The sequence below is a fragment of the Anopheles moucheti genome, chromosome 2, assembly GCF_943734755.1.
Source record: "Anopheles moucheti chromosome 2, idAnoMoucSN_F20_07, whole genome shotgun sequence".
Taxonomy (NCBI): domain Eukaryota; kingdom Metazoa; phylum Arthropoda; class Insecta; order Diptera; family Culicidae; genus Anopheles; species Anopheles moucheti.
In genome coordinates, this window is record NC_069140.1 from 21,689,082 (window position 1) to 21,702,254 (window position 13,173).

General features: G+C 43.8%; 2 protein-coding genes across 3 annotated transcripts; one reads left to right on the plus strand and one right to left on the minus strand.

Moving 5' to 3' along the window:
* The first annotated feature begins 4,505 nt into the window (after positions 1 to 4,505).
* Positions 4,506 to 10,621, plus strand: LOC128310234 (anosmin-1). Its single transcript, XM_053046823.1, has 5 exons — positions 4,506 to 5,761; positions 8,375 to 8,533; positions 8,615 to 9,170; positions 9,445 to 9,662; positions 9,739 to 10,621. The coding sequence occupies exons 2-5, from the start codon at positions 8,375 to 8,377 to the stop codon at positions 10,387 to 10,389; spliced, it is 1,584 nt and encodes a 527-aa protein (XP_052902783.1). The 5' UTR covers positions 4,506 to 5,761; the 3' UTR covers positions 10,390 to 10,621.
* A 446-nt stretch (positions 10,622 to 11,067) lies between these two features.
* Positions 11,068 to 12,469, minus strand: LOC128299424 (valacyclovir hydrolase). Of its 2 annotated transcripts, XM_053035502.1 has the most exons (4): positions 12,274 to 12,469; positions 11,757 to 12,218; positions 11,415 to 11,670; positions 11,068 to 11,344 (listed from the first exon to the last, which is right to left on the minus strand). In XM_053035502.1, exons 2-4 carry the CDS (start codon positions 12,181 to 12,183, stop codon positions 11,254 to 11,256), a joined length of 774 nt encoding a protein of 257 aa, XP_052891462.1. In that variant the 5' UTR covers positions 12,184 to 12,218; positions 12,274 to 12,469; the 3' UTR covers positions 11,068 to 11,253. The 2 variants fall into 2 exon arrangements, with proteins under 2 accessions (XP_052891462.1, XP_052891386.1); XM_053035426.1 differs by having other exon boundaries at positions 11,757 to 12,469.
* Between the last annotated feature and the right edge of the window lie 704 nt (positions 12,470 to 13,173).

Genomic DNA, 13,173 nt, shown 5'->3' on the forward strand with positions numbered 1-13,173 from the left:
TACGGGGAAAGCTTTGCCATGCCGATTTATCCTCCACCTCGATCTTGGACAGCAGCACCATTTGGCAGCACTCCGATGCACACGATGCAGATGTGCCAATCAAAACAAACAAAAAAACACTGCCCTCCCTTGTGGTGGGGAACACCCGTGTGTCAACACACGTGGGAGACATTCCGTTGGGTGATTGCGGATTTTAGCCCTTGAAATCGACGCTTGCATTCATTTGTCACCGATCCCGCCAAACAGGCAAGGAAGTACGTGAGTGGGGCATGGAAGCAAAAGAAAAACACGGCAATCCCTTGCATACCAATCCTCGCTGCGATGGTTTTATTGCACAAACTGCAGCATCATCAGCCAGCAGCACCCGGGTACGGTGCATCATTTCCCTGCGTATGCAACATAAACAGCAAATGCCCCCGAGCCAAGTGTTCCAAATAAAACCAATGTAGTACTCTACCGCTTTCTTCCTCGGTCGGCTCGATCCCCTCCTACCTCCCGAGATTTGCGTTCGGGAAGCAATTTGTGCACATTCATTCGTTGCAGGAATCGTTTAATTTCCTTATGCACACAAACAGAATGCGAATGCGACCCACATTGGTCGCGAAAGACAAGAACTGCGCCGTGCTTATGATTGAAGCGCAATCTGCAAAACGGATGACAACGATTGATTTAGCCGGTGGCCATTTTTCCAACATCAAACACACACCCGGTGTACCGGTGATGTCTGTATGATGGTTTTGGCCTGTATGTTTCCCTTGCCTTATGAAGGTTTAATTTCTCTTTCGATAGCGACCATGTACATGTAATGAAACATTTGATATTGCGTTTGATGCGGTTTGTTCTTGTCGATCGCAATTAATCAAACGGCAACTCATTATTTTGGGCATTTATTTGTGATTATTTCACGTTGAGTGTTTTATAACGAATTGTTTGAAGAAAAAAAGAACGTCCCAGGCGAAATGATTTTACGGTAAAATGGCAGTACGAACAGTAGTAGCAAACCCAAGAGCACCATTCCATTTCTGTAAATGATTCACGGTTAAGCAAATATACGGCATTTGCATCTCGTGAAGTTCATCACCATCCAATAAGGAAAAAGGTTGTGGCGTTGCATTGTGTGGTCAAGGATTGGGGATTTACTGAACAGGAAATTACAGGCTTTGTGCATGTTTGTGGTTGTTTTGTTTGGCTTTAATAATTTCGCTTAAGGTAGATGTCGCTTAAAACGATGATGCATTAAATTTAACCCTTAATAATTAATAATAATTTCACGTTTTGTATAATGCTGAACAACCCCAGTACATCGTGCAAAATTTCCACCAGTCCAATTGATTTTTAATAAAAATGGATTATTTTTATCGTACACATATCATAAAGAATGATACTTGAAATGCACAATAATGCCGTCTGGTGCAGTCGGTCGCAACTTGCAACCGACCGTGGGCTTCCTGACACTTATATGGCTAGGCGACTACCTCGATCCGGCAACATCCTACCGGGTGCGAACATCGTACCGAACACAAGTATATGTCTAAGATTTGTCGCACATGCAATCGAACGGTCGCAACTCCATTGTCGACAGCCGGGAATAAATAATAAAGACAAAAAATGCAAGAGAACCACACCGTCCGCGGACAGTCGGACCAGCGGGAATCGGTGAGCCGCGTGTTTCGGTGGGTTTTCCCCTTGGCTTGCAAAAGTGACTGGCCCTGGCCGTCAATGCAAGGACCGTTTTCTAACGCGTTTTGTGAGGATGAAGTCACTTTCCCAAAGTTGTTTCCGATGGGTCGGGGTGACGGTTGCGGTTGATTTATTCCCTGCCTTGACGTAACGTTTCAGTAACCGCAGTCGTGTTACGTCTTGGGAACTTAAGGGGGAAACTCTAAGCGTTTTGCTTTTCCGGCACGTTGACGACCCCAGAAGAGCTGCTGGAAGGTAAAGTTCGTTGGATTGATTTCTGGTCAAGTAAGCGATCGACTAATAAGCGGTGTCGACCACACTGGTAATAATTTTAATCAGTTTCGATAAATGATCAAAGCAAAACTATCATAAATACATTTTATTAAAATTAAGTGAACTGAATGGAAAATGGGATTTAAAGATGTGCTAATCCTTGCAACGTAACTAAGACCTTGATTATTTTGTGTTGAATTTTCCAAAATTACATTAATTAAATTAAATAAATTACCAAGATGTTTAACAACTTCATTTTAGAGAATATGATTAATTGAATATAGTGTGATAAATTAGAATTTTAGTTTATTCACGAGAGATTCAATTGATGATAATGGCACTTATTATAAAATACTTTTCAACAATGCTACAATACTAGAACTAGTAATTACCAATAAAATGCTAGTCCAAATAAATGATATTATAACCTTGTAACCTTGTTGTAAGCGAATCTCCAAAGCTTCCAAGCTAATGCATCTTTAGTAGTACCTGAATATTAGTTCTTTTACGATTGCAATACAGTAAATGCTACTGCTACTAATGCTACTACCACTACTACTACTACTAGTACAGAAGCAAAAACTACTACTACAACTACTGTTATTCATACTACGGACAATTTAAAACTAATCAACCAATTTTTAAACCTTTCCCTGAGTCACCATCCAAAGACACGCACACGAAACGATATCTGGTCGGGTCGATGATTAACCGCTAACCGCAAAACGTCAATCAATAGCAGTAGTACCAATCAAGTAGTACCCAAACCATGTTTTTCTTGCCTAGCTCTTCCAATCACTGGGGCCGCTAGTCGCCGGTCAGAATGTTGCCCCGTTGCATACCAATGTTAACGGATTACGGCTTATGCAAGTCATGGCAAATTGAAGTCTAAAATATTTCAACAACCGCACCACACACCACTCAACAACTGGAAAGGCATCCGCAGTGCCTTATCCGTGTAGTTTTTCTGCGCGACCGAAACGGGACACGCTCTGCGGCCGGCCAAATCGGGCTGAACAGTGGTAAAAATGATACACACGCGATTTAAAACATGCAACGGAAATCCGTCACTATCAGAAATGCCCCATGCCCATGGTGAGGGCAAAACATGAGTACGCGGGCATGTTATGAGTGTCATTTGTCAAACATCAACCGGATCGGAAAATGGTTCGTACCGACAACCACCGACGCCATCAAGATCTTGCAAACCGGTGCTACTTGCTGCACTTTAATGCTGCACCTGTGACTCCTGGGCGCCTTATGTGAGGGGAGGCCAACGGCAGGCAACGTGCTTGCTCCAATCGATCCTTCATCAATCAATCGGCTGCTCTGCCGTGTGGGCCCCATGTTCGGTACCACGGTGAATCTGTGCGGTCAGCATTTGTCGCTGCAGCTATGGCGAACGTTGGACGGCTGGATGAGAGTGGGAGTGCATAAATCGATTCTAGATTCGTTTAAATGAAGTTATGCGTTTTCTGTCGAGCGTGACATTACCAAAGGCGCTAAATAAGGTAGCAAAATATCAGCTAATGCTCTTCAGGTAAGTCTAAAGGCAGTCCACTTAATAACAAAATGAAACGTAATGAAATGAAATGAAAAACGCAGCAAATATGTTCGTTTTACAAAGGGTGTGACTTTTTGAGTACCACACCGTTCGTCGCCAGACAGACAAAGAAATCTGTGAAAATGATACCACCCAGCTTCTCATGTTCTGCCATCTAGGATTCCACCTAATTCCACTTTAAGCACCAGTTTAACGCCACTTGGCAACTTCCGCAATGTCTGCTTGCGCCGCAGACACCATTCAGTGACTAGATTCTAGGCGATCTCTCTAGTGATCTCACCGAAAATATGCTGACCATTTTTGGTGCAAGAACACTTATGCTGAGAACGAAGCATAAACACGCACGATCAGCTATTGATGATGATGATGATGATGACGAGATGAGGATCAATGTATACCATAAAAAATGCGAATGAAGGAGAAAGAGAGAGTGTAAGAGAAAGAGAGAGAAAGACGAAAAAATAGAATTGAGAAACAGTGAGTACAAGAACGGGAGCAATCCAACCTTGCTGAGCGTATGCGTTTAACAAATTCGCTCTCGTGTCAGCATGTGTGTAAATATGAAACCGGAATGTGGAGCTGTGGGTTAAAACAAACGTTCAACATTGTAATACAACATCAAAAGTAATCGTAATATAAATTTTAAACAAAACACAATTTGCAACAGTACAAGTAGAGAAACATGTAAGGTGTAAACATTAAACAAAAATAATCATTTGGGCAATAATTTGAAAAAAATAATCCGTATCATAACGATACATCATTACCTTGCACATTATTGTAAGTGATGTTATTAAAATGTATACAAAAAATAGCATTGTGCAATCACAATTGTGCGCGTGAAATGGCGGTTTCAAATTTACACATAGCTGCATTTGCACAAGTATTGGCGCCAATGCACTAGCAACGCAGAAGCAGCCCATCGGGCAGCACTGGAGCTACCACGCACAGAAAGGCTTCATTCTGCCATCGACATCGTGGCCTCGCGGTTGTGTCCGGCTGCACGTTTGCTCGCAGTTGCCTTTTCGGTGGCGTTGCTGGTGCAGTGCATTTTATGCTGTGTGTTGGCGTACGTGCGTTAGTGTGCTGAGTGTTTGGTTTATTTATTTTTTTTGTCTCAACCCGTGTCATTTCGGGTTGGTTGTGTGCGGTATCGCCGAAAGCCTTTCCGGCGCGGTGTTGTTCCCATCGATCGGAGAAGCAAAGCAATAGCGGGCAAACCCGATAAAAAGCCAGCGAAAACGTGCAAAATTAGCCAGGAAATGAATAATTAGATGCCGGTGGGTGAAGATTTCCGATTAGGATCGCGAGAGCGTGCTGTGTGGCAGGTGCGAAAGTCTTGAGGGCGTTCCACGTTCGTGTGGTTTGCGTAATTTGGGCGCTGGGCTGTGATTGAATGGGACACGGGGTGGATCCCAACATACAATGCCGCCCGTCTCCCAAACACGGTACAGTGACATCGGCATCGAACGCTGATCTATCTCGTTTGCGGCAGCGTGTGCTTGGGAGCTTGGTGATGCACCACCTCCCCAAGTGGCGAGTGCGTGGTGAAAACAAAAACGCACTTCCCTCTGCCGGTCGGTGCATGTAAAAGTGTACTCCTCGAAAGATGTTTTCAACAAACCCACGTTAATTGCAGTGTGTACTTACGTTAAGTGGTCATTTCGTCTTTGGTGAAGCTGTGCCCCGGACCTATGTCCTATGTGTTCGATAGCCCTTACAAACCTCGCAAACCTGACGACGAAAGGGAGTCGTACACTTTCTACGTGCTATTCCTGTCCGTTTATGCAACCCCATAAACGATACGGTGTGTCGTGAAAGCAGCCGATGCGGTGCAGTAAAAATGCATTCCCCTGCGAGGATCGATGTGTGGTGTACGGTTGGCGCGTAGTAATGTGGCCGGCTAGTGTCGAGGTGAAGTACAATTTTATCGACGCAAGTTTTGCTCTGTGTCCTATCCGTTCCTGATGCACGGTGTCGCTGAAGTGTGCGAAATAAATTAAGCAAGTGCAGAACAAAACACAACACTCGCATACAGTTCTTGTACACCGGTCACTGCGAAGATTATCTTGCGGTGCTTGCTTGCGGAGTGGGGAGTTTCATCTGCAGCAGCGAACGCATCCGAGAGACTGGGGAGAGACCACACACCGATGCACGGCGGCTTCAATGCAATAGCACATACAACACGTTGCAGTGTGCCGCAGTGCCAAAGGAACAACGAAACGCCACGCTCAGTAGGTCAAGGTAAGGGATGACTTTCTTTTCGTCTTGGGGCCCTCCCACGACCAACGACGAGCGCTTCCATGAGTATTCTTTTTTTTATTTTTGTTGACTTCTTGTTCACGAGCGCAATGATGGGTCATTCGGGTTGCTTACTGCATGCGCCGCTATTTCACTATTCGCCCTTCACTCCTTGATTCGTTTTTGTGATCTTAAATGTGCTGCATGCAAAAACGGGGAGAAAAGAATGATATTTTGTTTGAGCGCTATCGAGATCTTCAAAGATATATGCGTACAACACAACAAATGCTATTTAAGCTGCAGGAGAATACTAAGGCTCCGAGTAAAATGTACGCTTTCCTCTAAATATCCAACTATGCTTGAGACAAAATTCTCATCAAATGTGTACAGATCCTCGGCCAATCTGTTTTCAACCTAACAACAAATCGTCCAACAATCGGTCCAGTAGTATAGCTGGTAACGGCGCCAGCCTTTCCCTCGAGAGGAGCGATATCAAATCTCTTCCGGGCCATTCCTTTCTGTATGGAGCGCTGACGGGTAAATAGAGTCAAGCAAAACCAGTAAGCGCAGTCCCAGACGTAGTCCCCCACAAAAGGGATGATAAATATTACTTTAACATAAAAGTTAAAATTTATAGTAAATTAAATCATAGTCAATTTCGTTTTCGTTTGTAAAACAATTGATGAACAATAGCGAGTTGTGGTACACTCTCTTGGTCCAAGAAACGGAGATTTTTAGGATTTTTTCAAGACTATAAATATGGAAATATGGAAATATGGAATATTCATTCCGTATTATTTAATATCTTTAAAATATATAAAGACCCATTAGCAGGTTTTTTTTTATGAAATAAATTATTGGCCAATAAACACTATTTAACAACATCGCAATGCGTTGATCGGTAGCTATAATACACCGGGACATAAACACTGATGCAACTGATGGCCACGCGCATAAATGACGCTAAAAACTGCACCGGATTGCATTACATCGTATCGATCAACTTTCAAATTAACTTTAACACATAAAATCCTCCGTCCATCATACGGGCACGGTGCCGCGTGTTGGATTCTCTCGTTTCTCGGTGGCGGTGGCAAGAAATGTGCCCAGGCAGGTGATTTTTTTTACATCGCTTTGCACTAATTTGTGCCAAGCAAATACACATAAAAGCAACATAACTTAAGAAGAATAAAAAAACGAACAAAAATATGCCACTTACACAATACCTTTACGCGTCCGGCTGAAGCAAGAGCCTGGGACAAGTAGCTGGAATCCGACCAGTTATTTGTCTTACGTTTTTGCTTGTCAAAGTCTGCATACTTGTGGTAAAATGAGTCGCGTTGACCACGCTCAAGGGCGTGGAAGATTCAAAGTGATACCACTGCAGCGTATCCTGAACCCGAGGTCGCGGCCCTTCGAAGTCGCGTCCGGCCATTTTCTCACGCCGTTCGGGTCGCTTGCCGTCGCACTGCCCGGCAATACCGGGGGGGGGGCGCGAATACCGATGTTCACAAAACGCTTAAAATGAGCCTATTAAATTTAACCTTTTTACCGTTTCGAGATACCACATTATGGTGCTGCTGGGTGACGCTTATGGGGTTCGCATGTGGTTGCAGGTTTTAGGTGCATTTTGTACGATTATTTATACATTTCGTCTGCCGTTTTTCTTTTCATGTTTCGCTTGCAGCCAATGTGCAGTCGGTGCACTATTTGCGGTACGGTACGGACAAAACGCGTGCCGTTGCGGCTACGCCATGATGCAACTGTTTTCCTGTTCCGGCGAACCGTGTCAAACCAGCATGTGTACGCCGTGGTTTGGTACGTCGGTCGTGAACTTGCTGGTAACTGATTCTTCAAAAAGCAATCATACAGCAATGATTGGGGCGCTTTCGGATATGTTGGCGCATTCGAGTTTTGCGGCAAAACCCGTGCGAATTATGAGCCGGAACAAACAGCCACCTGTATCAATCGATACTCTCTTTCGGGTGCTGCTACCATTTTTGTTTGGTTACCTGGTGGTTGCTGCTGCACCATGTCAGCTTCTCGTGCAGAAGAAAGTTATTTAAAAATATTGTAACCGTTAAACACCGAAACAAATAAATTTTCAGAATTGTGAAGAATTTAATGGTAGAACTCACAAAGCGTCAACTAGTTCTTCGTTTCGTCAACTTTGTAGAAAGAGTTTGTTTTAGAAACGCATACAAGTGTTTGAACTAGACACTTTTCATATAATTTCATATTTCACCATTGCGGTGTATACGATTAGTGAAGAATTTTCCACAGATTCTAATACCTGTCTAGCATAGGTTTGATCTATATCGTTCTATTAAAGCTAAATTATTTCGCACCTATACCCAGTGGCGGATCTAACGGTGGGCGAGATAGGTTTTGGTTTCGCCGTGTATGAGAACCCAAAATTTGCCATGATGACCTACTAGGTTATGTCTGCCGTTTCTGGCTATTACTGGCTTACTAAACTTATTTTACCACATAGCCGGATAGTCAGTCCTTGATGAAGAGCGGCGCCGCTATCATCATGTCATCGGGCCGTCTCAGTACTTCTTAAAAAGTTCCATAAAGGAGTTTCATGTGATTTTTTTTTCAATTTCATTGCAGATGCACCAAGGCAAAGTAACGCTGCTGAAACTAGCGATAGTTCAGCATTTTTTCCTCTACATTCCGTTAGCTGTTTTCGCTTCTAGCTTAATTACTATGAACGACACCGATAATCTACTTACTGCAAGATGTCGGTCCAACTGTACCTATGATAAGCAGGTGAGTATTGTTGATGGACGAACCACCGCCAAAGCATAATTCTAATGAATTGATGTATTGAACCCTCTTTTTCCCATACAGTGCTACAGCAAGTGCATGCGCAACTATTTAGAAAACTCCGCGTACAAAAAGTACGGAGATTGTCCACCGAAACCACCGACCAAACTCGACAGCTTGTGTCTCAACACCTGCGATGGACTGGATTACAAGTGTCCGGGTGTGGAGAAATGTTGCGAACACTCGTGTGGCCATAGCTGCCAGAGCCCGTACGGGTTGGAGCGTGTCGCTGGCTTACCCTCCGTACCGACCCATGTGCAGCTGATGGAGATGGGTCGGGTCTTTCGCACCGCCCAGATCCAGTGGGACATGAAGGTGGAGAACGAGCAGAGTCCGACGTACTACATCACCGAATCCCGGTTTCACATTGGCACCACGTATGCGGAGCACAAGCTGGAGAATGATTGGCAGCTGCATCTGCTGGAAACGTTCACGCAATACAATCTGGGCAATGTGAAACGTTACGAAGGTGAAATAAAGCTAAAGCCGGGTCGGTGGTATCAGGTGCGGGTCGCTGCTGTCAACGGGATGGGCACTCGTGGCTACTCTGCACCGTCGCGCCAGTTTCAGCTAAGCAAACGTACGTGCAGTAGATAATATGGGTGTATCAATACGCCTCTAGGGAAGAGTCTCAATTATGCTGATCTAACATGTTTCAAAACTTTTTGTTACGAGGACGAAAATTTAACCGATTAAAAAATGTTACATACCTTTAGGCGTTTACGAACTTTTCACATATCGCAACGGAAATTCTTTGAGTATAGCACGTGCCGTGTTTAACCATTATGTGAAAAGATTCCTAAACTAAAAATTCCAGCCACCTAATCTAGTCTCTTACGCTCTGTTATCTTCAGGGCCGAATCCACCACAACCTCCGAAAAGTCTCACCGTTGGCTCGCTAGACTTGAACGAAAATCGCACATACACCTGCCGCGTGTCGTGGAGTTTGCCGCGTTCCGATCTTCCGGTGGAAAAATACAAACTCAGCTGGAGTCTCTACCTGAACTTTACCAGTAATCGTTCGAAGACAGATAATTCTTCCCTGTTCAAAGAGATGGCTACTATTTCGGCTGTAAGTAATGACTGCTACGTCTGTGCGGTTAAGGTACCGGTGATATTTAATTGTTTGCTTTTCGCCCTCCTCCCAGCCTACCCGACACTATGACATCCAGGGACTGTTGCCGGACCGGTACTACTACCTACAAATTCAAGCCATCAGTGTTTATGGCAAGCGGCGGCTGAAATCTGCTGCCAACCATCTGCTGGTCAACACGTCTGCTACGGCGTCCAGCCAGGAAAGAAGTCCGATTAACCTGGACAATCTGCTTATGGGTGATGCTGGATATCGACGGCCGAAAAGCCATCCAAGCTTCAAAGAAGGCTTACATTCAACGGCAGCATCTGCAGCCAGCGGCAGCCGAATGATGGCCAATGGGATGCCCACGGCAGGCACGATCCGATACCAGTTTGCGCTCCGAAGATCAGGACTCGCGGTACGACTGAGCTGGTCCGAGCGTGGTTATGGCCGATATCGTGTACACATTTGTCGTGGGAATCGAGAATGTCTCACCATTGCTCGTGGAACAACCGGCCTCGGCAGCCATTGGCAAGACGTTGTTCTGCGACGCAATGCGTATGAGTTTGGTAAGTTAGAATTCAACACCCGGTACACGGCTGGTGTACGAATAGGGGGACATCGACGCAGTACACCCGGCTACGACATTGTCCGATCGTTCACAACTCCCAAATGTGAGAAGTTTCGCGATCAACAGTTTCTACCACCAGAGTGTAGCGTTTGAGTGTACGAAATTAGAGCACATGTTGCTGATGTTAGCTGTGTTGCATAATTGCAATAGAATTTGTCACCATTTCCGGCTGTCCTCCTTGTCCCATGTTTTCCTGCCGCCATTTTAAATACCATAGATCAATTGAGCTGCCATCGTTAGATTTTTAAGCTATGTTTTTGTATTGTAAGAGATGTCTAGTTGAAATAATTAAAATATATGTGATTGTGACCGTTGAGAAAAAGATCACTGCAGTAAAACATATCATCCCAAAAATTTTTGCTACTGCACATCCGAAACAGTTGTTAAATCATCATCCGTTTCTAGTCCCTTTACTAACGATTGATCACATATCTTGGCTATCTTGGCGGTCGATTAATATCATTCGGGATCAGTAATATTATTTCGGTTTTGATTAGCGACAATCTAACAATCTGATCAATTGTAAACTCTCATCTTTCCCTGCATTAATAAACATGGTTTCATTTCCAACGTTCAGTACAATTATTCCAAGACACAAACTCTTTTCGAGGACACGAACCATTCCTGGACTGAATCATCGCAAGATAATCGCTGGCTTGTTATGAATTTTCGATGTTTTATTGTATTTTATTTTCGCCAATCATTGGATTCTTTCCTTCATAAAATTTACACTCGGTTTTGCACAAAATTTAGACAAATGAGGACATAATATCAGTGATGATTTTTTTTTCTTTATATCACCAATGTAGTAACGCCAGCGACCTGTGACAAAGCTTAACAAAAATGTAAAAGAAAAGAAACATTTTTATATAGACACTAGAATAACATAACAAACAATTGCTAAAACAGAACCTTCGAGACCGTAACAATAGGAAACATAAGATCAACCTGACTACGCTAACCCTGAAGAAACTTGGCTACAATGGTATTAAATTCGTTTGCATAGCGCAGATGAATGTTGTGCTTGCCATCGGGGAACACATGCAGGCTGTGGGATAGAGAACATAACACAAATTAAAAACGAAACAGCTGCATCAAAGCTTAAAGAAAGGTCTTACTCAGTATTACTGATGTTATTTAGCAGATAAGGCACATGATCGGGAATGATCATCGGATCCTTCGCACCGTGTATGACCAGTGTTGGAGCTTTGATGTGTTTCAGCTTTCCGGAGCAAATGTCACCTTTGCGCTCGTGGTAAATACGCACCAATCCATCCACCCAGGACGACCATAGCTTCGGGAAATAATCTACACCGTACACTTGCTCCATCGGTTCCCGCATTCTTGCTGACCACTTCCGAACATCTCGTATATCTAGAAGGAGACAAAATGCAATCGTTACTGAAGAACTACAGCTATTTACTGGCATAATATTGCCTCCTGTTGATGCTTTAACTTACCTTCGTAAATTTTGACTTCTGTGTCCGATATGTAGGAGTTCGATCCCCAAACAATCAGCTTTTCTACCCGTTCCGGTTGATTGGCAGCTAGCACCAGTCCGGTAATACCACCATCACTCCAACCCACGATGCTGTACCGCTGGAAGCCGAGTTTCTGCATCAATTCACCGGCAGCTGCCGCATCGCGCTCGAAAAAGTCGGTCGTAAATTCCTTCTCCGGTGGGCGAGATTTACCGTACCCGGGTGGATCCCAGGCAATCACGCGATGATGTGGAAGCAACGCTGGTAAACCTTCAATTTGTGGTTTGAAGTCCGTCCAAGCGGTACCGAGCGCACCGGGTAATAAAATGATGCCCCTGTTTCCGTGGCCGGCTTCGACAAAATGTACGGAATTCGGTCCGATTTGCAATTGACGTTCCTTTACCATCGGAACGGTGCTGCACAACGAACGTGCCGGTATACCTACCAAGAACGAGGGATTACAGGATAACGATGTTGTTTTGGTGATGTGTTTTACCAAACCGCTATGCGCAGCAACCGAGGACGCTACCAAACGCATCATTTTGACGGCCGCTGTTTTGTACTGTGCTGTATTGTGGTCAGAGCAGACACTGGTCCGATTCGATACAGTGAATTATCCTGGAACTATGGATAGAAATACAATCGCGAACAAAGCTGGTTTCAACGCAACTCTGATGCAATTGATAAGCATTTGTTGTGTATGTTTTTGTATTTTTTGCAGAAGGAACATGACAGACGTCTTTGGAGGGAGCTTTTTTGTTGCATAGGTTTTCAAACATAGGACAAACACAACCTACATATTTCTTGATTTCGCTACACAATGCTTTGATGCTAAGCATCGGTATTTTATTTCGAAATGCATTGTTTGAATGTATAGCAAAGATTTCCACACAACACAGATTTCAGCAACAACAACCTTTGCCATTTAAATAATTTTCATTGTATGTAAAACGGCCTTGATTATTTCGATTATTTGTGTTGTTCATATAGCAAACTCATTATAATAAGAGGCGCAAAGCAATACAAAACCCAAGCCAAGCCAAAATTTCAACGGTTATTTACAACATAGTAGGATAGATGCTCGCCGTCTCTTTTCCCCTTGCGCATGCTGCGCATCCATTGCTGTGTAGCCCTTTGCTGAATACAGCAAGAAAATTTATATCACCGTTATTTTAAAAAAAAAAGAATAGGGCCAATTGCTTTTCGTGGTAAATTGTATGCCCGAAGGTAGTTATGGTTGCATTTTAGTTTTTTATTGAGAGAAAACTAACGACAAAATCAGTGCGTTATCTGCTTTGAGCAAAAAGAAACGCAAAAAACAATAAAATTTTATTCAGCAATTTGAATTGCTTGGCGTCCTGCAATTTTTATAGCAACACTGGTGCTGTCAATCCAT